Here is a 21,554-nt window from a genome sequence, read left to right on the forward strand (position 1 = left end):
TCTGGTTATTTTTGGTGCTTTTCTCCAATCAGAGCCAGGAGGCGGAGCTTAGCGCTGTCAATCAAACTCATGTAGTCGCAGCTAAATGTAGTAATGGCAGAGAAACAACTACAGGGAAACTGTCTATCCTCTGTCGTCGGTGGCCATGCTAACTAGACTTAGCATTCACAACTGGATGATTGACAGCACTAAGACCCGCCTCCTGCCTCTCATTGGTTGATTCTAGTTAAATCCTTTTTTATTTTTCACAGATTATTTGTCTCATAACAGAGTTACAGTTTCAACAAATGTCTAAAAATATATATTTTCTATACATAAATGTTAAAGACTTAAGATGTTTTCCAGATTCACTCTCCTTCTTTCAAAAGTAAAAAAACAGAAAGTTTCCCAAACGTTTGCTGAAAACCATCAGGAACTAATCAGCTCTAATTGCTTCTGCATGTTTATCCAACTACAAAGGACGGCGGGTTTTAAAATTCAATTTTACTGGTGGGACCCACATCATTAGGAGGAGAGGTTGGTCGTGTTTCCAGGTCGAGAGAAAATCCAACATTGAGGCGAGGTTCTGGCGTCTGAAAGGAGCCGAGACAAAGCTGGTCTGTTCAGCCTGAGGGAGGCGTGGGGGAAAGTTTGAGGAGGAGGAGGAGGAGGGGAAAGGAGGCTTGAAAGGAGAAAAGAGAAGAAGAGGAGGAGTGAGGAAGGATGGGGGAGCAGCAGGGAATGTTTGTGTGGTTTAAATCCGAACCAGAGTCTCTTCTGAAAGCAGTTGGCGAGTCCAGGAGATTCAGCAACAACATGGTCAGCCGGTGAGGAAATATTTCCATTATTTACTCTGAAAATAGAGAGAAAGCCGTAGAGTCAGTTCTGATGTTGAAATGTTTTAGCTTTTTGAGACGTTTTACTGGAAGAAAACACCAAATCTTACCAAGTGTCTTATTGCGCTTGATATAAAACTAAACTAACTTAATAATTTTTCAGCCAGAAGTAGCTTGTTTTAAGTATACAAGTACTTGATATACTGTAGATAAAAAGTACTAGTTCTACTGGCAGATTATTTAAAAAATCTTGTTAAAAGTGAAATAATCTGCCAGTGGAACAAAAAGTTACTTCTGAGTTAGTTTTGTCCTAATTCCACTGTAGTACGATACTTACACTAGAAACTAAATCAATAAAACTTTGTAAGATTTTGTGTTTTTCTGGTGCAGATTAAATTCTGGTATGGAAATGTTTTGGTTTTCTGAAATGAAACCAGAGACATTTTACTGAAAAAACACAAAATCTTAAGTATCCTCTTCGAGTTTCTAGTACAAATGTCTAGAAATAAGACTAAACAAACTTACCGATAACTTTTCAGCAACATTTAGAAACTTAGCCAGTAATTCCTTGGTATTAATAAAAAGTGCTAGGCAAATTATTTCACTTATAAAATGGGTAAAATGTCTTGGATTAAGTGAAATAATCTGCTAGTGGAACTAGAACTCGGTTGCTAGGTAACCGGCTGGGCCTGGCTGTGGTTGCTAGGTAACAGCACAAGGCCTGTCATTTGTGAAATAAGTGAAATAATCTGCCAGTGGAACTAGAACTTTTTCATCAATATTAAGGGATTATTGACTTATTTCTAGCTGAAAAGTTACTTTCAAGTTAGTTTTGTCTCATTTCAAGTATACTAAAATATTTGCTTTAGATTAGAAACTAGACCAAAAATACTTTTTGTTTTTACAGTGTTGAGATGAGATGGAAAGTTTCCCAGATTTGGAAAAACAGCCTAACCATTCCAGCTTTTACAGTTCCAAAGATAATAAAGAAAACTTTTAAAAAGCTGTTTTTAATGTTGAAAAGAAGAGAGCAACCTGTAGATGAGATGAGAAGTTTCTCCAAATCATTTAATAGAGAAAAGAAGATTGTAAAACTTTAAAAGGAAGATTAAGGAGAAAAATCAGATGGAAAGTCTGGACTAACAAAGGAATGTAAAATGGGCGTAGAAGGACAAATTGAAAGCTGGTGTTGTGAAGCTGCCAGGACTGATGGGAACTGTAAACAGTTATGATTTGTGAATCAATATAATGCACCAAAACTGTTACTCAGTACCATTTACACATAAAAATACATTCTCAGTTGTCAGCTTGTTTAAAAGTATTCACTTTTTCCACATTTTGTTATAAAATCTTTATCTCTTTCTACAAAACTTTATACATTTTGACCATATAGAAATAAAGTTTGAATGTTTTCTAATTTTATTAAGAATTGAAAATCAAAATGATCTCACTTACATAAATTCACATGATTTAATCCTTTAGTTATGTTTGAGGTTTGATGTTTTCAATGTGGTTTCAACTTTGTTGTCAGAGTGGAACATCCTGCTGCAGGTTACCGGAAGATCTTTGAGACGGTGGAGGAACTAAATGAGCCGATTTCTGCAGAAATAACTGGTAAAAACACAAAAACAGATGGGAGATTTATTTATTAACAACTATAAACATAAAAACAAACTTTACTAACTTCAACTATTCAACAAGCTGTTAAAATGGACTTTATGCCCCACTGGCAATTGTTGTATTTTTGCCACTTTTGTAGAAATGTCCTTTGCTAAAATATGTAGAAATATGTTTTATCATAAAATCTGTTTTGTTTGATGATCTGTAATTATACTCTAGATATGTAAAAATGCATTTTGACTATCCAGAATGGTAACTTAAGATCTCTACATTTAGATTCTGACTGGTAAGAATAATAATTCATGATATCTTCAATTACATTCATCTCAAATGACTATTTAAATGTTTTTTATCCTTTATGGAAATTTGAAATGGAACATAAATCTGTGATGTTTTGACTAAACAGAAAGCTAATCCAAAGTATTGTCACTGACTTATAAAATATATCGAAGTACTAAAAAATAGATTAAAGATATCTTGAATTAGAATTTTTACCAATCAGAACAAAAAGTCGGATATCTTTAATTTATTTTAATTGTTGATATTTGAAATCTTCATTCAGTAATTCATTAGGTGTCTTGAATTAAATCTCACATACTAATTAAAAATGAATCTGACATCATTTATGGCAGTCAAAATGTAATTAGCAATATCTTAATTTACTAATGTCTAGTCATAAGCCACTTTCAGATATCTGGATTGTAACCAATTTTATGTTAAATCGACTTGCCATATAAACATTCAATCCAACAGGAGGAAGTACGGAAGATCAGAAGAGTCGATATAAGCACAATAAATGATGGAGGAATGTGTGTTATGTCATCATCAGGTGATTTTGATGAACTGTCCCCTCAGGTGTTTTCCCGTTGTGGCTCAGAGGAAGCCTCCTACGGATGGGTCCGGGTCTTTTCGAGATCGGGGACGAACCGTTCCACCATTTGTTCGACGGACAAGCTCTGATCCACAAGTTTGACCTGAAGGGTGATCAGGTGACGTACTTCAGAAAGTAAGAATGCATCGCAGATTTAAAAATGTTCAGCTGCTGCCTGTACATGAGCACACATATGGCTGCATGTTAGGGTCACTGTGGGACACAATTCCTGCCAAAAACCTCAATGATTTTCTAGAAAAACCTGGAGATTTATGAGTTTCAAAAGTTTATAATTTTCTTGAAACAAAACCCAGAAATTTTGAAATGAATCAAAATACTTTGAAATTTCTGAGCTTGAAAAGTCAAAAATGTGCAAGAAAAAAACTCTGAAATTTTGAAATTAATCTCAGAAATCGTCCAGAACAATAAGCAGATTTCTGAGTTTCAGAACTTATTTTTGACATTTTAACCTCAGAAATGTCCAAGTTTTGCTAGAAGATTTTAGCTTTTTTTTTTTTTACTTTCCCAACTAAGAAACTTTCTTGTTTTTTTCTCCAGAAAATTTCTGAGATTATTTTCAAGTTTATTTCTTGCAAACTTCAGACTTTTCAAGTTCAAATATTTCCATGTTCATTTCTAGAAAATTTCTCAGATTAATCTAAAGATTTTGAGTTTTTTCTTGGAAGTTTTTGTAAAATTGTAAAATTTCCATGTTTTGTCTAGAACATTTTTGACATCATTCTCAAAGTTTCAGATTTTTTTATGAACATGTACCATTTTTTATCTTTAATAGCCGTTTTACTCGTTATATTTTATTTCCTCTAAAGTTCCTTTACACTGGTTTGTTTCCAGAATCTAGACAAATAAATATGATTCTGACTAAAACAATAAACCACAACAATAACCCAAAGAATTTCTGCAAATAAAAAGTTTCTTTTTATGTTCATGTGAAGCTTTTGAGTTGTTTTTGTGCAGAAATTATGTTTGCAGCATTGCTGGTTATTTTTGCAGGTAAGTTTGTAATCATTGTTTCAGGTTCATCAGGACGGATGCATATGTTCGGGCCATGACAGAAAACCGGGTCGTCATCACAGAGTTCGGCACCACTGCCTATCCAGACCCCTGCAAAAACATTTTCTCCAGGTAAAACTGACAGTTAATGTTTGCCTGGCTGTTAACACAAATAATTCATTTAATTAATAGCATCTTAGGCACAACGTAGGTCTAAAGCTGGATTTAAACCCGTTCAATAAAACGGGTTTTATTGTGTCTGTTCAGGTTCTTTACGTACTTCAGAGGCATCGAAGTGACAGATAACTGCTTAGTAAACGTTTATCCGGTCGGCGAGGATTTTTATGCCGTCACAGAAACAAACTTCATCACCAAAGTGGATCCAGATTCACTGGAGACACTGAAGAAGGTAAGAAGGTTGGAATTTACCTGAGATCATTCAATTCAGTTCACAAATACTTTATTTATTCCAAAGGAAAATTAAATGTCAGAAATAATTTCATCCAAGTATCTTCAAAAAGTCGTTCTGGATGGAGATGCTGGAGGCAGAAAGATCTCCACAAGCAGTCAGTCTTCCAACGAATCTGAAGATGTCTCTGACTGAAGACTGACTGTATGATGAATATTTAGGTCGCTAACAAAATATTTAGGTTCCTAGCTAAATACTTATAATTATTTAGCTAGGAACCTAGTAATATTAAATTTGCTATCTGCTTGATAGCAAGATAAATACTTAGCTCGGACCGAAATATTTATCTTGCTTGCTAGCTAAATATTTAGCTTCTTAATTAAATATTTAATTTTAAGCTGAATATTTATTTTACTTACCAAATATTTAGCTACATAGCTAAACATTTAGCTAGCTTGATTGCAAGATATTTAGCTTCCTAACTAAATATTTAATATTTAATTTGCAAATTAAAGTATTTAGTTTGGAACTTCAACATTTAAAAATGTGTGAATAACATGGTAAAATATAATTTAGAAAATTAAACCTCTACTTTCCCCCCTATGACAGACTAAATAAACCAAAATATTGCTGTTAATTTTTGTATTGTGTAACTTTCCAAGCGTCACCTCATAAATTCTGGAAACTGATACCAGGTGTTTTCTTTGTGATTTTCTTAATTTGTTTCTCAGGTGGATCTGTGTAAATATCTGTCCATTAACGGAGTCACAGCGCATCCCCACGTTGACGCAGACGGTTCGCTCTACAACATCGGAAACTGCTTCGGCAAAAACATGAGTCTGGCGTACAACATCGTCAAGATCCCGCCGGCACAGAAAGGTGGGAAACGCAGAGACACATGTGAAATACGTGTTGTGGGCCTCTTTGTCACATCAAAAAGCTATGGTCTGTAGGTCAATCTGTGTTGTCAGAGTACATTTTTTCCAACAGGAAAAATTTACTCTGTTTGAAAATAAAGTAGAAAATAAAACGAAGCAAAATAAATATCAGTAAAATCTGATTTTTGTCCTTAGATAAATCAGATCCCATTGAGAAATCCCAAGTTGTGGTCCAACTACCCAGCAGTGAAAGATTAAAGCCTTCATACATCCACAGGTTCACATTTATACTCCAGAAAACTTTTTTCTTTTACTTTTCATCAGTTTAAATCAGTCTGTTTTGGTCTGTTTTGCCCTCCGTAGTTTTGGTATGACTGAGAACTACTTTGTGTTTGTGGAGCAGCCGGTGAAGATCAACCTGCTCAAGTTTCTGTCGTCTTGGAGCGTCAGAGGAGCAACGTACATGGACTGCTTTGAATCCAACGAAAACATGGGGGTAACGACGGACAATCAGCGTCCGAACTTCACTCACGCAGGGGCGGCCCTAGAGTTTTACCTTTAGGGGGCCAAGCAGGGGCACAAACACAACAATGGTGGTGTACTAAAATTTAAATATTTTAGCAAAACAATTTCTTTACCCAAACTAAACACAGGGATCTGTTTGGCATGTGAAAACTATGCCTCAGATTTGTTTGTTACAGTACGACAGAGTAATGGGCCAAAACAGAAAAATGAGGCGGAAATTTCCGGCAAGACATTTTTAGATTAATCCCAGAAATTTTCTGAAAACAACACAGAAATTTCTGAGTTTTTATTGCAGATTTGCAATTAAAAGTTCAGAAAATTTGAGATTCTTCTCAAAAATTTTCTAGAAAATACTTGGAAATTTTTGAGTTTGAAAAAGTCAGAAGTTGGCAATAAAAGCTAAGAAATTTTGAGATTATTCACAGAAATTTTAAAGAAGAAACTTGGACATTTCTGAGCTTGAAAGTTGAAAATTTGTAATAAAAACTCAGAAATTTTAAGATTCACTTCAGATTTATTTAGGAAAAATTTGGAAATAGAAAATTTTCAACTTTTTAAACTCCAAAAGTGAAAATTTTTTCACATGTTCTAAATCAGAAATTTCCAAGTTTTTTATAAAAACTTTCTAAATTTTTTGGGGCTGAAATTTACTCCTTCTCTCTTCTTTCTATCTACAATGACCCTAATACTGATAACAGAAATATGGAAAAGGATTAGGCCCACCGGGAAAAAAAGAATCTTGCCTTTAATCTTCTGAGATCAAAAGTCAGAGCTATGAGAAAATGTCAAAAAAAAAAAGTTATTCTGTGGCCCTAATTGTCTTCCGTACATAAATTACGACATGTGGACAAAATGCTAACTTATGTCTGGTCTGACATGAACAAACTGATCAGGTGCTCTGACTGGGCCGTCCAATCAGATTTTAAGCAGAGATGGTGGCCCCCCCAGCCAACCCCGTGGCTACGCCCCTGCTCTACAATATAAAACATGAAAATGTTGATTTTTTTTCCATTCCTTTGAATCATTTAGTGTTTATTTGCTGCAGACGTGGTTCCACTTGGCCACTAAGGATCCTGCAGATTACATGACAAACCACAAATTCAGAACCTCGGCTTTCAACCTGTTTCACCACATCAACGCCTACGAAGACCAGGGATTCATCGTGGTCGACCTCTGCACATGGAAAGGGTAATTGAGAAGCTCCGGGTATCTCTATTTGTTGATAGAAACACTGATATTTTATTCGTATTTCCAGGCATGATTTTGTGTACAACTACCTGTACCTGGCCAACCTAAGGCAGGAGTGGGAGGAGGTGAAGAAAGCGGCGATGCGTGCGCCTCAGCCGGAGGTCAGACGATACGTTCTGCCGTTGGATATTCACAGGGTGAGAGCAGAAACGATCACTTTCCGCTGCCAATCCTAATCTCATTTTATCCTGTTAAAAACACCTTTACCATTTAATCATAAAGCACAAATCAGAACACATAGTTACGCTAATGCTATAGCACTATTTAGCAGAGGCTAATGCTAAAGTGCTAACTTCAATTGAAATTGTATTTTACATTAACCATATATTCTATAATGTCCTTAAATATTGTATTTATGTGTTAATGTGTTGTACACTATTATCCTTGTTTTATTTTGTTCACATATTGTTTAAAATAATTATTTTTAGCTTAGCGCGTTAGCTAACTATGAAAATGTTTAGCGCACTTAGCTTCCCCTAAATAAATTTTCAAAAAAACATTCTAAACTGCTCATTTCCTTGGCTGTTTTGTAAACTTTCATTTGACTGAAGTTTGAAGATTGAAGTTGAAGTTTTGGTAAACAACTGAGAACACTTCAGTTACACATTCATAGTCATGCTCTTATTTTGAAGTCTGTTGCACAGCTGTTCCATTTCCTGTCCTCAAGTTCTCACTTTTTTTTGTTAAAGATTTTTCTAGAAAATTTCTGAGTTTGAAAAGTTGAAAACTTTTTATTATTTTTTATTTTTTGTGTTTGTTCAGGAAGAACAAGGCCGAAACCTCGTGTCTCTGTCCTACACGACAGCAACCGCCGTCCTCCACAGCGACGGATCCATCTGGCTGGAGCCTGAAGTTCTGTTCTCTGGACCAAGACAGGGTGAACAGAAACACACACGCATGCACACGCCTAACACACACACACACACCCACACACACACAATATCACCTTCCTGTTGTGGCTAAAAAATTGCCAATTTAGTTTTAAGAAAGATGTTTGATCATGATCTGTTTTTACATTTTTGCTAAGTTGCAATCATGTTTTACAGAGAAATGTTGTTTTGGGCTGAAGCCACAGGTTTGCTTAACAGCTTTACTTTAAAATTATTCCCCAAGAAATCAACATCTCACTATATTTGCATTGATTAATTTAATTTATTGTTTATTTGACAGGAACCAATACAAAAGCATAGATCAAAACAACCTAACGTGTAAATAGCTGTAGATAATTCATTTGTCCCTAAAAGGAACTTTAACAGTTTATTAAAATGAAAAGTTAAGATCAGTGATGAATACAATACAATTATGAAAAAGAGATATAAAAACTACTGAATCAAAACTATTATAATATTTAGATAGTTTTAAAATTCTAATCAATTTAAAGGTGAAGAAATATGATTTAATAATTGTATTTTTTAGGAAAGCTGACATTTTTTGCTCTTGGGAAGAAATGTGTTAGTATTTTAAAGGGGACCTGTTATGCAAATGTCACATTTTTGCACATATTCTTTCTTCCTTTTTGTTTTTACAGCTTCTAAAAACAGTCTGAATAGCAATAAGTGAATGCTTGTTGGTGTTTGAAAATGAGCCGTTTCTAAAACCTTCCAAACGTAAAATCACATGCCACTGGCACTAAACTGTTACCTAGCAACCCCAGCAGAGTTCCAGCACATTTGGTCAGCTAGTTTCACTGCTGTATGCTCTGTACAATGGCTGCTGGAAAAGAAAGTGTTTTGTTGTTGACTTCCCATCCAGAGACCACTTAATGCATTCTTGTTTGTTGTGCAGGAGGATCCACTTCTGCTTTTCAAAAATGTACAGTTGAATAGTAGCGTATCTGTTTGCAGCCATATTCACATGCGAGTGTAAACGTTGAGTTGGGGGTGTGGCCAGCATCAGTTTATTGAGATTTAACGTGATAAAAAACGCCCTAAAACAAAGTAAAATCTTATATTAGAATGATTTTGTGTTTTGTTGTTTGTTTTTTTATGTCCCTTTTGTCTTTTTCAGCCTTCGAGTTTCCACAGATTAACTACTCCAAGTGTTGTGGAAAGAAATACTCATTCGCATACGGCCTCGGACTCAACCACTTCATCCCTGACAGGGTAGGGAAGAGAGAGAGAGTGGATCCCACCACACACACACACACACACACACACACACACACACACACACACACACACACACACACACACACACACACACACACACACACACACGCTCACAGATTTGTTACCTTCTGTTGGTTTCTGCCTCAGATCGTCAAGCTGAACGTCCAGACCAAAGAGACGTGGGTGTGGCAGGAGGAGGACTGTTACCCATCAGAGCCGCTGTTTGTTCCCGCACCTGGAGCCACGAAGGAAGACGAAGGTAAGAAAGTTTAAGTTAATGACATTTCTAATGCAGATTTGCTTTAAAGGTGTAATTATTAACCAAATAATGGAAAGCTGACACTTTTAATGCTCTTGTAATGACATTTTTTAGTCCAACTTTGCTTTAAAAGTGTCATTATTTATTTACTACTATTATTTCAGGGTGTATCAGGTGGTTGCGCTGACCATTGGCGCCATCTACTGGATGGCAGCCAAACTACGACAGTATGTTAATCGTCTGTCTGACCTCTGCAGGCGTGTTGCTGAGTGTTGTGGTGAAGCCGGGCGCAGAGAGACCAGGTTTCCTGCTGGTTCTGGACGCCATGATGCTAACGGAGCTAGCAAGGGCCGAAGTCAACACCGTCATCCCTGTCACTTTACACGGGATGTACAAACCTCCTCCTTCACCCTAAACTCACCAGTTAAAACCCGTTTTCTACTTATTGATGATAGTGACACATTCAGAACAGTTTTTAAATCAAATACCACTCTGGTTACTGCTAAGGTTTCAGTAATGACACGGATTTAAAGCTACAGAGCAGCAGACGTTATTAATTTTTTGTTTCATGTAATCAAAATCAAAGAAAAACTATTGGCTTTGGAAATTAAAAGGCACAATTTGAAGCTAGTATGTTTGTTTTTTAGTTCACTTTTAGCTTTGTTGTCAGCGGTAGGCACATTTTCGCTAAACTGCTAAGAGTAAAGCTAATTTTTCTTTTTTATTTAAAGATTTACAAGCAAGGCAGTAATACAAATACAAATAAGTATTAGGAAACAGATGAGAAATTAAAAGCATAAGTGCAGAATGGAAAATAAATAAATGAATAAAAACATTGAAAATTGGATAATTTCAGACTCTAAAATGCTAAATTATCTTCTACAATCATCTCAATGCGTTTCTTAACATTAGGGTTCACCATGAATTTTACATAACATAGAAACTCATTGAGAAAAACACAAAACCTGGGAGACATTTTCTTACATTTGGATTTGTGTATATGATTTTTCAAAAATTCTGTTAGTTTTTCAGTTAGCACTTTAGCATTTTTGCTAACTTTGAAAACATTTAGCACTTTTATCTTCCCCTAAATGATTTTTTCCAGATAAATTCTAGAGCACTAATGTACTTGGCTGATTTATAACCCTTCAGTTGAATAAAATTTTACATCTGTGTTCAAGATATGGTTATCAAATACTGGAGGAAAAAATTAGCTCCATTATTAGCAGATTAGCTCATCATAATCATGCTACCAATACAGCTGATGCTGCCTCCGTCAATTAGACTCACCACTTTCTCGTGGTCCTTTTGTTCCTGTGCTTTTATTTCCTGTCTTTTCAATCAAACATTGAAGTTATTTGAGTTTGTTACTGAATCCACATCTGCTTTATTCTCCAAGCCTCCTCCGTGTATTGGAGTTTACTCTTCCTTCATTGTTTGAGGACAAAAAAAGCATGTTGGTATCATATTTCAGAGCAATTTCTGCTATAAACACTTAACATTCCAGTTTAATACATTTTATATAATGGATACAAATTGTTGATGTGTCTTGACTGTATGATATGTCAAATAAACAGTTTGTTTAAAACTGAAAAGTGTGGTGTCTTTGTGTTGTTTCTTTCTTCAGTGAAAACATACACACATATATATGTGTGTGTGTTTTTTTGGAACTGAGAAATTTTTCAGATTAATCTTAAAGTTCCAGAAAATTTTCTCACAAATTTTGGACTTTTGAAACTCAGAACGTTGCAACTTTTCTTCTAGAAGATTTCTGAGATTATTCTCAAATCCTGGACTTTTGGCTCCAAAATATTTTCCAAAATGGTTTTTGGCTGAAATTTACTCCTTTTTTTTCTGTTTTTCCTAATATGCCATTGTAGTGATGTGATAAATGTTGCAGAGCAGTGTAATAACTATAAACAAACACCAGTTTAGCAGCCAGTCATTTTATGTTATACAAACAAGCATAAGTAAATTTTTTAGACATTTCTAATTACAAAAAGATTAAACAGATACAGGTTAATCGTTTGTAGGGTTTTTAGACACACAGTACTTCAAAATACAGTTTAGAGGAATAAAACAGTTAAGGCCTTTTGGTTTTGTAAAGATCAAGATGAATCTATAGGCTCCAAACTGCAGATTCACATTAGAGCATATTTATGTTATGCTGCACACAGAAGAAAAAAGGGATTTTAAAAATGTAAAAATGACATTCTGCATCCCTGAAGTTTTTTCTGCAGAATCTCCTGAAGTGAAATAATGTCTGCTGCATTAAAGTGTGAGTCATGATGACCCTTAAAAACAGGATCCAGATCTCAGAAAACCAGGAGTGTTAGGAAGGCGTCTACATCCGCAGCAGCACAGGCTGTTTTTTCTCTGTGGACAGCTGGTGGCGCTGTTGTTTGATAATATCCAGAGCGTCTCTGAGAACCTGCGAAGAAAAAGAAAATCAGACTTCTGGATTAATTTATATGAAAATAATTCAGTATTTTTACCTTCCTGGTTTCCTGAGGCAGAATGACTCCGTCGTCCCACATCCTCCCAGAGGAAAAGAACGCCGAACTTTCCTCCTCCAGCTTCTCGTTCAGCTTCTTCTCCTCTTCCTGTTTGGTATCGGCAGGTAGCAGCGAGTCGGCGTGACCCGGCGCCGCCAGCGACACTCTGGCGTTGGGCCACAGGAACAGGAAGTTGGGATCAAACGCCCGTCCACACTGAGGACCGACAGGAAAGAAGACGTTGAGCTTCATTGTTTTGGTTGTCAATTGCTATTTTCTCATCAGAGCAGACAGAAATCACATGTGAGGTACCACAAGGTTCAGTCCTGGGACCCCTTCTATTTAATAGCATTTTTAAACTGAAAAAACACTTTTATGCTGAAAAAAAAGATTTGAAAGTGAAAAATAATTTTTAAAATGGAAAATTAAAAATATTGAAACTGCAAAATAATTCTTTAAACTTTTTTTTGAAATTGTATTTTCAGTTGAATTTATATTTATTTGTTGTTTAAAACAAACTTTATGGCAGCTATTAGCTCAATATAATTAAATAATTTTATGTTGTTTAAAACATAAAATAACTCACGATACAGACAGTAAGAAACAGAAAAACAAAGGGAAAAGAACAGAGTTGCTCACCATGGCATAACTGTCGCCGCCATGGCAACCACCAATCACCACGGTGATTTTTGGGACAGAGGCACAGGCCACTGCTGACATCATCGAACCCTGAGCCTTCAGACGGTTGCTGTTCGTTTCTGCCTGTCAGAAAATTACAGTATAGAAGAATCACTAATATACATCGCTTTACAAGTTCCTCATGTCTATAATTTTTAATTACTTGTTTGTGTAAGTTTTGTTGTCATGGAGATAACAAATCGTTATTCGGCTGCTTTTACCTGTGCGGCAGAAAGCGTTAGCGCCGCTGCAGGCGCCGTGTTCTGGAGGAAAAGCAGCGGTGCGTCTCTCTGGTCACACAGCTGGACGAAATGACTTCCTTTCAGCGCCGCTTCGTATGTTAGCGCTCCATTATTGGCTACTATTCCTACCAGGTGGCTAAAAACATAAAAAAAAAAACATACAAAATCAGACTTTAAATCAGACTTTAAAACCTTAATACAGAAATAAAATATGACAGAAGAATATTGTTTGTTATGGATGAAAATAGCAGAAGATATGATTAAAACAGTTATTTATATGGTCAAAATTAGAAGTTCTTTGCTTCTCTAGTACCATTTAGATAAATAATAAACATATTTTTATAACATTGTATCTGTGGTGGCAATAAATTAAAAGTACACAATAAAGTAGGTGTCTAAATTTATGATGGCATATTAAAGTAAATGTAAATATTAAAAGATGGAGGAGGATATTTCTGTCAAAAAATGTCCTTTTGAGATTTTGAGAATAATCTAAAATGTTTTGTTTTTTTTACCCCCCCCCCAAGGAAATATGTTAATTTGAAATGTAAAAAATTAGCTAGAAAAAAACTCTGAGATTTTGAGATTTCAGAATTTTTTTCTGAGTTTTCTGACTTCAAAAGTCGAATATTTTTGACTTGAGACTCAGAAATGTCAAACTCAATCAATTTTTTTTATTTATTGCTTTTACTGTTAAAATATTCTGAATGTTTGTGTTCCACTATAAAGGCTAAATCAGAGCTTCAAAATTAATAGATCAATTTATTTTAGGGATGCAACTAAAATAAATGGATTATTGTGGCAATTAATCGAATAAAAAAAAAAGGCCACAATCTGCAGATGTTTTATTTAACCATATTATCACTGATAACATGGGAAAATGTCTGGTTAATATAAGGAACTAGTGCTTTTACATCAATATTAAGTAATTATTTACTTAAAATAAGCTCCTGTTTCTTGCTGAAAAGTTACTTCTTAGTTAGTTTTGTCTTATTTCAAGTGTACTAAGATATTTCAATTAGAAACTAGACCAAAAATACTCGGTAAGAATTTTTGTTATAGCAATGTATTACATATGAATATAGTAGTGGTTGTTTTTTTTACCCATGAATCTTTGCAAAACCAGTTACGAGTGTGGTTCCATATCGACCTTTGAACTCCTGGAAGCGGCTCCCGTCTGTCAGTCGACTCACAATCTGAGCGGGAAACAAAAACGCAACTTGGTCAGATCAGGACCGCTCTGAAGAAGCTCAGGCTGCATTAAAAAACTATTTAATGTTTTAGTGTATTAATGGTTTATTAGATTAAAATTAGTTCCAATCGATTATCGATTCACTACTAACGGCCCTTTGCGCTTGCTTTAAGTGTTGTAGTTTGCCCGCCATCCAACAGAGGGCGCCGCTGGTCATACTTAGACGAAGCCGTTGACACAAGATGGCGGCGCTTCACCAGATCGGTACAGAGAAACGGTCCAAACGGAATCCGATGTGGGATGCAAAATGGACTTTATGCGGTTCTGTTTTAAAATATAAACACTCGACAAATTCCCGAAGTTTCACCTTAATGAAATTTAGTAAGAAACGTGGATTTTTGAGAGCTGTCGTGAATTTAAAGAACTTCATGGAGCGAAGTTTTAGCAATCCGTCAAGAAGAGCAAACTATTTCTGTATGAACATCTGTGTTCATGGCAGAGCAGTAAGTGTTAAACATATTGTATTCTCTTCATCTTTTATTTTTCTGTTCAGCAACTTAATCCCTGTTTTATTGCATTTTATCAGATACACGCCTACAGTTCTTGTTAGTTTTATATTGAAAGAAACTGATTTATGGTTTTAAAATACCTATATTTCCACATAGATCTAGATTTTTGTCCATCTAATGATGTACTTTTTAAATATAATTATTTTTTTGATCAGATAGTTACTCAAGTAGCCTTTTCATCAAATACGCTTTTACTCTTACTTGGGTAATTAATTGGACAACTACATTTTACTTTACTAGAGTAAAAATATATTGAGTGGTACTCTTACTTTTTGGGTATTTTATTAACCTCTTTATTTTATAAAAGTGCAAGTTTAGGGTAAGTTTAAAAATGTGAGAAATCCAAATGTTTGTGTTTATTCAGTCAATATTTAATACAACAGATTTTTTTTTAAAATTCAGCATATTACTAAAAACACAGTCCTTTATGTTAGGGAACGAGTCAATCCTCTTTATACAAGACAAAACTCAGCTTTTTAAGAAAATGGCAGCTTATCAGTTAATCAATAAGATCAATCAGTAATCTAGAAGTAGTCGTTACCATCTTCACATCCAGAGTGTGGCTGTAGCTCCGAGGAGCGAACCCCAGAAGCTCCTCTGAACTGTGCAGCGGCTCCTCTGCTGCTTTCCTCTTCGCCGTGTCCTCCTCCTCTTCCTCAGGCAGGTGGAAGTTCAGGGTGGAGATGATGTTTCTCGTGTGATCAAATGCCTCCTTCTCTTCCCACGCAAAGTGGTCCACACACCCACTCACCCTAAAACAAAGCAGCAATCAGAGATAGTCTCAATCAGTTCTGTAGCTGCGTTTCCATTACAAATGTCTTTGTCAATATTCTACAAAAAAAAACACAACACAGTTTTGCAATTGTGGTGTTTCCATTACATAAGAAATTAAATTAAAATTTAATTTAAATTAAGCTTCTTCACGTAATAAGTCGTTGAAAATCATGGCTGTGAGGAATGTAAATAGATGAAATATATTCATAATTCAGCCGTCAGATGAGACGTCTGCGGTTTATTCAGCCGTTGGCGCGGATACATTTGCAACATTTTGGTGATTTTACAGAAGAACTGCCACAACTTTTTATGAACTGTGTGATGCTGAAAGCTGCACATTATCCAAATAAATCAACAATCATCCTCCTACCACTTCCTGTCATCTTCTTCTGCGTTTCCGGCAGTAGTAACATACGGCTGTTGATCATATGTGATGCAAAAAAAGTAGCTGTGTTTCCATTAATTTGCTTAATAGAAATTTGCCAATTTAGAGGAAAATTCAAGTTTTTTGATAAAACGTTTTTGTGCTAAGATGAGTCATATGGAAATGGATGTATTTCACAAAACTGCGATGGAAACTCTTTGTTTGCCTTGAGATCTACAATCGGATGTTACTACTGGTAGAAATGCTGAAGAAGACGACAGGAAGTCGTCTTCTTTGTTCTTACTCGGCGTGTAGTCGGGCCCCTCCCAGCTCCTCCGGGGTCACCTCCTCTCCTGTAGCGGCTTTGACGAGCGGCGGGCCTCCCAGGAAGATGGTTCCTATCCGGTGCACCATCACCGCCTCCTCTGCCATGGTGGGGATGTAAGCTCCACCCGCAGTGCAAGACCCACACACCAGCGCCACCTTCCAGACCCATAACGGCGTTTAAATCGACCAAAAAGATGCACAAAAAGCCCTAAAATACTTTATAATGTGAAGCACTTTGAGCTGCAGGACATTTAAAAATGTCCTGCAGCTCAAAGTGCTTCACATTATAAAGACACAAAAATATCATATAGTCACCAGTTATAAAACCAGTAACATTACATTTTGCCAATATAATGAACCTGGTCAGTTTCTTCATTTATTTTACATTGGCTGTTATACTGACTGAACAAATTAAAGTTGTTTTGTTTTTACATGTTTGACCAAGCTAATGAAGCTATTGGTGTATTTAAGTTCAGAGTTATCAAATTAATTTGTAATTCAGTACATTTATGACTGTTTTAAAAATAGAAAAATTGTAAATTAGTTCTGAATTTTACCAACACAAAAATGTTTTATCCAACTAATTTGAATTCCCCTTCAGCATTGAAATAAAGGAATTCTTTTTTTTTTTACCAAAAAATTCAAAAAGTCTGTTTACACTCATAAACATTGAAATAAATAATTAGATATTTTTTCTTTTTACCTTGCATAGTAACACTAAGTAATTAAACGGTGGCTTATATATTCCACCACCTCCTGATGTCCTTTTGGATGGACGTTCAACACTGAAAGAAATACTACAATCTAAAATCAAAATAACTTCAAATATTGTCACTTAAAATACTTAAAACTATACTCAAGGCAGCTTTAAGGCCACCATGAATTTAAATTAATATTTTTGATGGAAAATAAACATTAACTCTTCTTGTTTAGTTTTAAAAATGCTTGTCTGATGCCTGAAACTCACTGATGTTGAGATTAAGAACCTAAATGTCACTGGTCAATAAGAAACTATTTCGTAAAAATAATCCCTCAAATGATAAAATCCCTACTTTCTCATTTGTTTAAACCCAGAAATGCATCCAGCTGAATTCAGCTATTTTTCTGTATCGGCTGATACGAAACCTCAGATATCGGTGTCAGAGTTAAAGGTGGATCGGTTCATTCATATTTTTTTTTTACCTGTGGGATCTTCATGGCAGACATGATGGCTTCGTTATAGAAAGTCCTTCCTCCCTGGTTCTTATCAGGAAAAATCTCTGACTGGATATTTATTAGACACAGAAAGGTGTTAGGAGAAACATGGCGGTTGGTGTGATCCACCTGAATGTGATCAAATGAACCTGTAAAGGTAGGAAAGCTCCTCCAGAGTCCACCAGGTAGACACAAGGCAGCCGGTTCTGAATGGCCACCTCCTGAGCTCTCAGCTGCTTCTTCACCGTGATTGGATACGCTGTGCCGCCTTTCACTGTGGCGTCGTTGGCAATGAACACACACCACAGACCGTTGATCCTGCCAACGCCTGCACACACACACACACACACACACACACACACACACACGGTCATTCAGCTGGAAGTGGTTGAGAGAAACAATAGCTGTGTTTCCATTACAAATGTACACAAAACGTGGTCAATATTCCTGCATTAAATAAGAAACACAATGAAAATCACATGATAAATCTTTTTTAAAAAATCAAAAAAAAAACATGGCACCTATCATCCTCTAACTACTTCCTGTTGTCGTCTTCTTCATGGTTTGTGCCAGTAGAGCTTCTTTCACTTTAGTATAATTTTTGGGTGTTTGTTTCAAAGAATGCTAGACTGTATTGTTTTCAAGACTACGTTTGCTGTAAAGTCTATTGAACACACAAATTTTATAAAACAAAAAAATACCACTAAAAAAATTACCTCATCCTAGGGTCAAAACTTTTGATCAGGAAAGGAAGTTTTATTCGAAATCGCAGTTTCCATTAAGCAGATTTATCTTCGTATTGTAAAACACAATAAATGTCGTCAGGTTTTATTTAACCGCAGCCACTGCTTTGCAGTTCACCAACACGCTGACTCTTCTTCATTGTCTCGTCTTTCGTCTAGCACCACCTCTGGTCAGGATTGGTAATGTTTCTACATTCCTAACTGCATTATGTGTCGTAAGCGACGTCAAAATGTAAAATTTTATTGTGAATGGAAACGCAGCTCCAGTCAGACTGGGCTGGATATTCAGGTTAAAGTACCAAAGACACAGCTAGGGATTTCTGACCAGTCAGGCAGCCGGCTGAAGGGATGTCGCCGTACGGCAGACCCATCCCAGCAAACGGGGAAAGCTCCAGGAAGTCGTCATCGTCCAACAGGAAGCGGAGGCGGTCCCTGACCAGCAGCTTCCTGTTTCTCTGTGTGTGTCTGATTACAGCGTTTTCCCCTCCACCTCGCCTCACCTTCTCCTGTAACTCCGTGTACCTAACAGAGGAAAACAGAGATTTAAACAAACTTCAGTCCTGCAAAATCAAGGTTATTATAGTTAACTAAATAACAAAATAATGAAAACTGACATTCAGAAAACATTTTTGTAAATAAAAACGATAATTAATGGGAAAAACTGTGACTATGTGAAATTGATATTTTTGCCCCACACAAACGGTTTCCATCAGCTGTCGGCAAATTACGGCGCTTACTCTAGAAAATGTTTTATCACCACAGTCAGTTGGTTGTTCAACAATAATTGAATAAAAAATTGTTTTTGTTGAATATTCATTACTCAATCAATTTAATTCTGTACCTAAAAATGAACCAAAGTAAGAAAAACTAAAACTACTACTATAATAAAAACTAAACAATATTTGACAAACACTCTAATTAAAACTAACTGAATTAGACAAACCAAAAGGTCACAACGAAATAAAACTGAACCATAATGAAAAACCCAAAACTATTATAACCTGTTAGAAAGTCTGGTTTGTTTGGGGAGGAGTGAATGGGCATTGACTCTGATTTGGATCAGAAAACAAAACTGGTCCATCTATAAACATAGATCTTGGTTCAGCTGATGGTGAACAGTGCAAGGTATTCTGGGTAAATACAAAAAACAACAAGCAAGCTAGTCTAGTGCAGGGGTTCTCATGTCCAGTCTATCCTGCAACTTTCAGATGCTTCCCTGCTCCAACACACTCGAATCAAATGAACGGCTCGTTAGCAGGCTTGTTCAGAGCTGATCCCGGTCTGTTGGAGTAAGGATGCATCTAAAAGTTGCAGGACAGTAGCTCTGTGATTTTCATCCTCAATTGAACTGAATGTACCAGATTATCAGCTGGTAGTGAATGTTGCTTTGTTTCAGATCATCCTGTTTCCACCCCTCAGTCAAATGGTAACTGCAGACACTCATTGTTTTTGATTCCACAACTGTCCAGCCTAATGTTCATGAAGTGAACAGAAGGTGATGCAACTGTTTGACTTAACAAACGTTTGTACTGCTGCATAAGTTCTGTAATTCCTGTAAATAAATTAGGAATTTAGCATTTTTCATGCACTGTGATGTGTAAGCTGAACCTACTTGTTTTGGCAGGCGCGGCTGTTTCTCAGGTTTGCCTCGTAGACGTGGCGCTGGATGGGCAGCAGGGGGAGCTCCAGCACCGGGAAGGAACTGCGCAGAGCTTTCCGCTTCGCCGCCGCAGAGCGAACCGAGAACTGCCGGCGCTGCTCAGCAAACCTGGGAAACACAAAACGAGAGCAAACACACTAATACGGACCAAATATCTCAAAATCAATGCAAGAGCTGAAATGATTCATTGGATTAATGGATTATTGACATAATCGTCAACTAATTGATTAATCGTTAACTGGAGTATACAGTCTCAAAAAAGGCCATTTGCTGAAAGAACAACACATTCAGAGCAGTAATTAAGATAAAACTGTACAGAAATATCTACATTTTGCATTTAAGATGAAAAAAACTTGTCTGTAAAAATGTTCTACCTGAACTCCTCAAGTGATAGTTTAATAAATAAAAAAAACTTTCTCTCAGACACCTTTTGCAATCGTATTGATAAGTCAGAAGGGCTGAGATTTTTACATGTTACAAGTATTTTTTTTAGCTGTAAATGCATCAAATTCAACAAGTGATCAAGCGTTCACTAAATGAATGCTGTTGTTGCATTTTAGACGATAACATTTTTATTAAATAATTTGTATTATTCTAATATCCTTTTCATGAGTCTGCTTTACGACAACAGGGTGTCTTCAGTCAGAGGCCTTTTCACAGTCGCTGTAATACAGACTGCTACAGGAGAACCTTCCTCCCCGACAGCCATCAGCATTTCTTTGAAAAAAAATTGTATGAGTTGCAACAACATTTAATCTCCCTTTGGGATCAATACAGTTTTTTCTTTTTAATATGTTAGCCTCTGCATGTAGTTGGTTGCACTGGGGTATCTAAAACACTTTAAATTTGTAAAAAGTAAATAATTTTACTTTAAAAAAAAAAAAGTTTCCTTTATTTAACCAGGTAAACCCATTGAGATCTGGATCTCATTTTAAAGAGGGACCTGGGCAGAAGTCATAGCAACCTGGTTACAAAATAATAAAACTATAATTTTCTTTCCATTTCACAGTCATGTGCTACTTTGTGTTTGACAGTCGTAATAAATAATTTAAAACTACCGATAATTTGTGTTTGCATGAGGAGAAAACGCTGAAAAGGTTCCGCGGGTGTGAATACTTTTTGGAAGCAATATACACACAAAACTTAAGAGACAAACGCTACATTAAATCACCCTGACATTAAAAATTAGAGATAAACACAGCCTTGACTCTAATCTCTGAAAATGTTAAAGTGTGCCAAAGGTCATCTGAACGCGCTGCGGATGTTAAATTAAAGATACTACAAACAAATAATCACTCCTCTCGTTACCTTAAGATGCAACGCTGCATGTTTCACAGGTTTCCGCTGCAACGCAGCTAATTACAGCTTTAATAAACTAATTCTGACGCCAAGATCCATTGATCTGAACTACAACCATTAGCAGCCAGGAAACGCTTCTTCTCTCTTTGTTGACAGCGGTGATTCCTGGACGCACTCCACTGCCCCCTATCGGAACAACTGTAATTACAAGCGGCACAACGCAAATATTTTTATTTTAAAGTCTTCGAAACTCCATTAAAGGTTTTATTAGAT

At 36.1% G+C, this 21,554-nt stretch overlaps 2 protein-coding genes across 3 annotated transcripts; one reads left to right on the top strand and one right to left on the bottom strand.

Moving 5' to 3' along the window:
• The first annotated feature begins 678 nt into the window (after positions 1–678).
• LOC116726470 (retinal Mueller cells isomerohydrolase-like) lies at positions 679–11,339 on the top strand. Of its 2 annotated transcripts, none has more exons than XM_032573216.1 (14): positions 679–806; positions 2,347–2,429; positions 3,291–3,441; positions 4,342–4,449; positions 4,585–4,726; positions 5,458–5,605; positions 5,809–5,881; positions 5,968–6,100; positions 7,175–7,317; positions 7,385–7,514; positions 8,140–8,254; positions 9,385–9,479; positions 9,633–9,744; positions 10,002–11,339. In XM_032573216.1, the coding sequence occupies exons 1-14, from the start codon at positions 703–705 to the stop codon at positions 10,157–10,159; spliced, it is 1,695 nt and encodes a 564-aa protein (XP_032429107.1). In that variant the 5' UTR covers positions 679–702; the 3' UTR covers positions 10,160–11,339. The 2 variants fall into 2 exon arrangements, with proteins under 2 accessions (XP_032429107.1, XP_032429106.1); XM_032573215.1 differs by having other exon boundaries at positions 682–806; positions 5,800–5,881.
• A 415-nt stretch (positions 11,340–11,754) lies between these two features.
• On the bottom strand, positions 11,755–21,310 carry LOC116725160 (methylcrotonoyl-CoA carboxylase beta chain, mitochondrial-like). The gene is made up of 12 exons (XM_032571046.1): positions 21,291–21,310; positions 19,935–20,090; positions 18,648–18,844; positions 17,729–17,907; positions 17,568–17,648; positions 16,363–16,541; positions 15,462–15,672; positions 14,264–14,355; positions 13,139–13,295; positions 12,879–13,001; positions 12,240–12,455; positions 11,755–12,175 (listed from the first exon to the last, which is right to left on the bottom strand). The coding sequence occupies exons 1-12, from the start codon at positions 21,308–21,310 to the stop codon at positions 12,089–12,091; spliced, it is 1,698 nt and encodes a 565-aa protein (XP_032426937.1). The 3' UTR covers positions 11,755–12,088.
• Positions 21,311–21,554: the final 244 nt, after the last annotated feature.

This window comes from Xiphophorus hellerii, chromosome 9 (genome assembly GCF_003331165.1).
Source record: "Xiphophorus hellerii strain 12219 chromosome 9, Xiphophorus_hellerii-4.1, whole genome shotgun sequence".
Taxonomy (NCBI): Eukaryota; Metazoa; Chordata; class Actinopteri; order Cyprinodontiformes; family Poeciliidae; genus Xiphophorus; species Xiphophorus hellerii.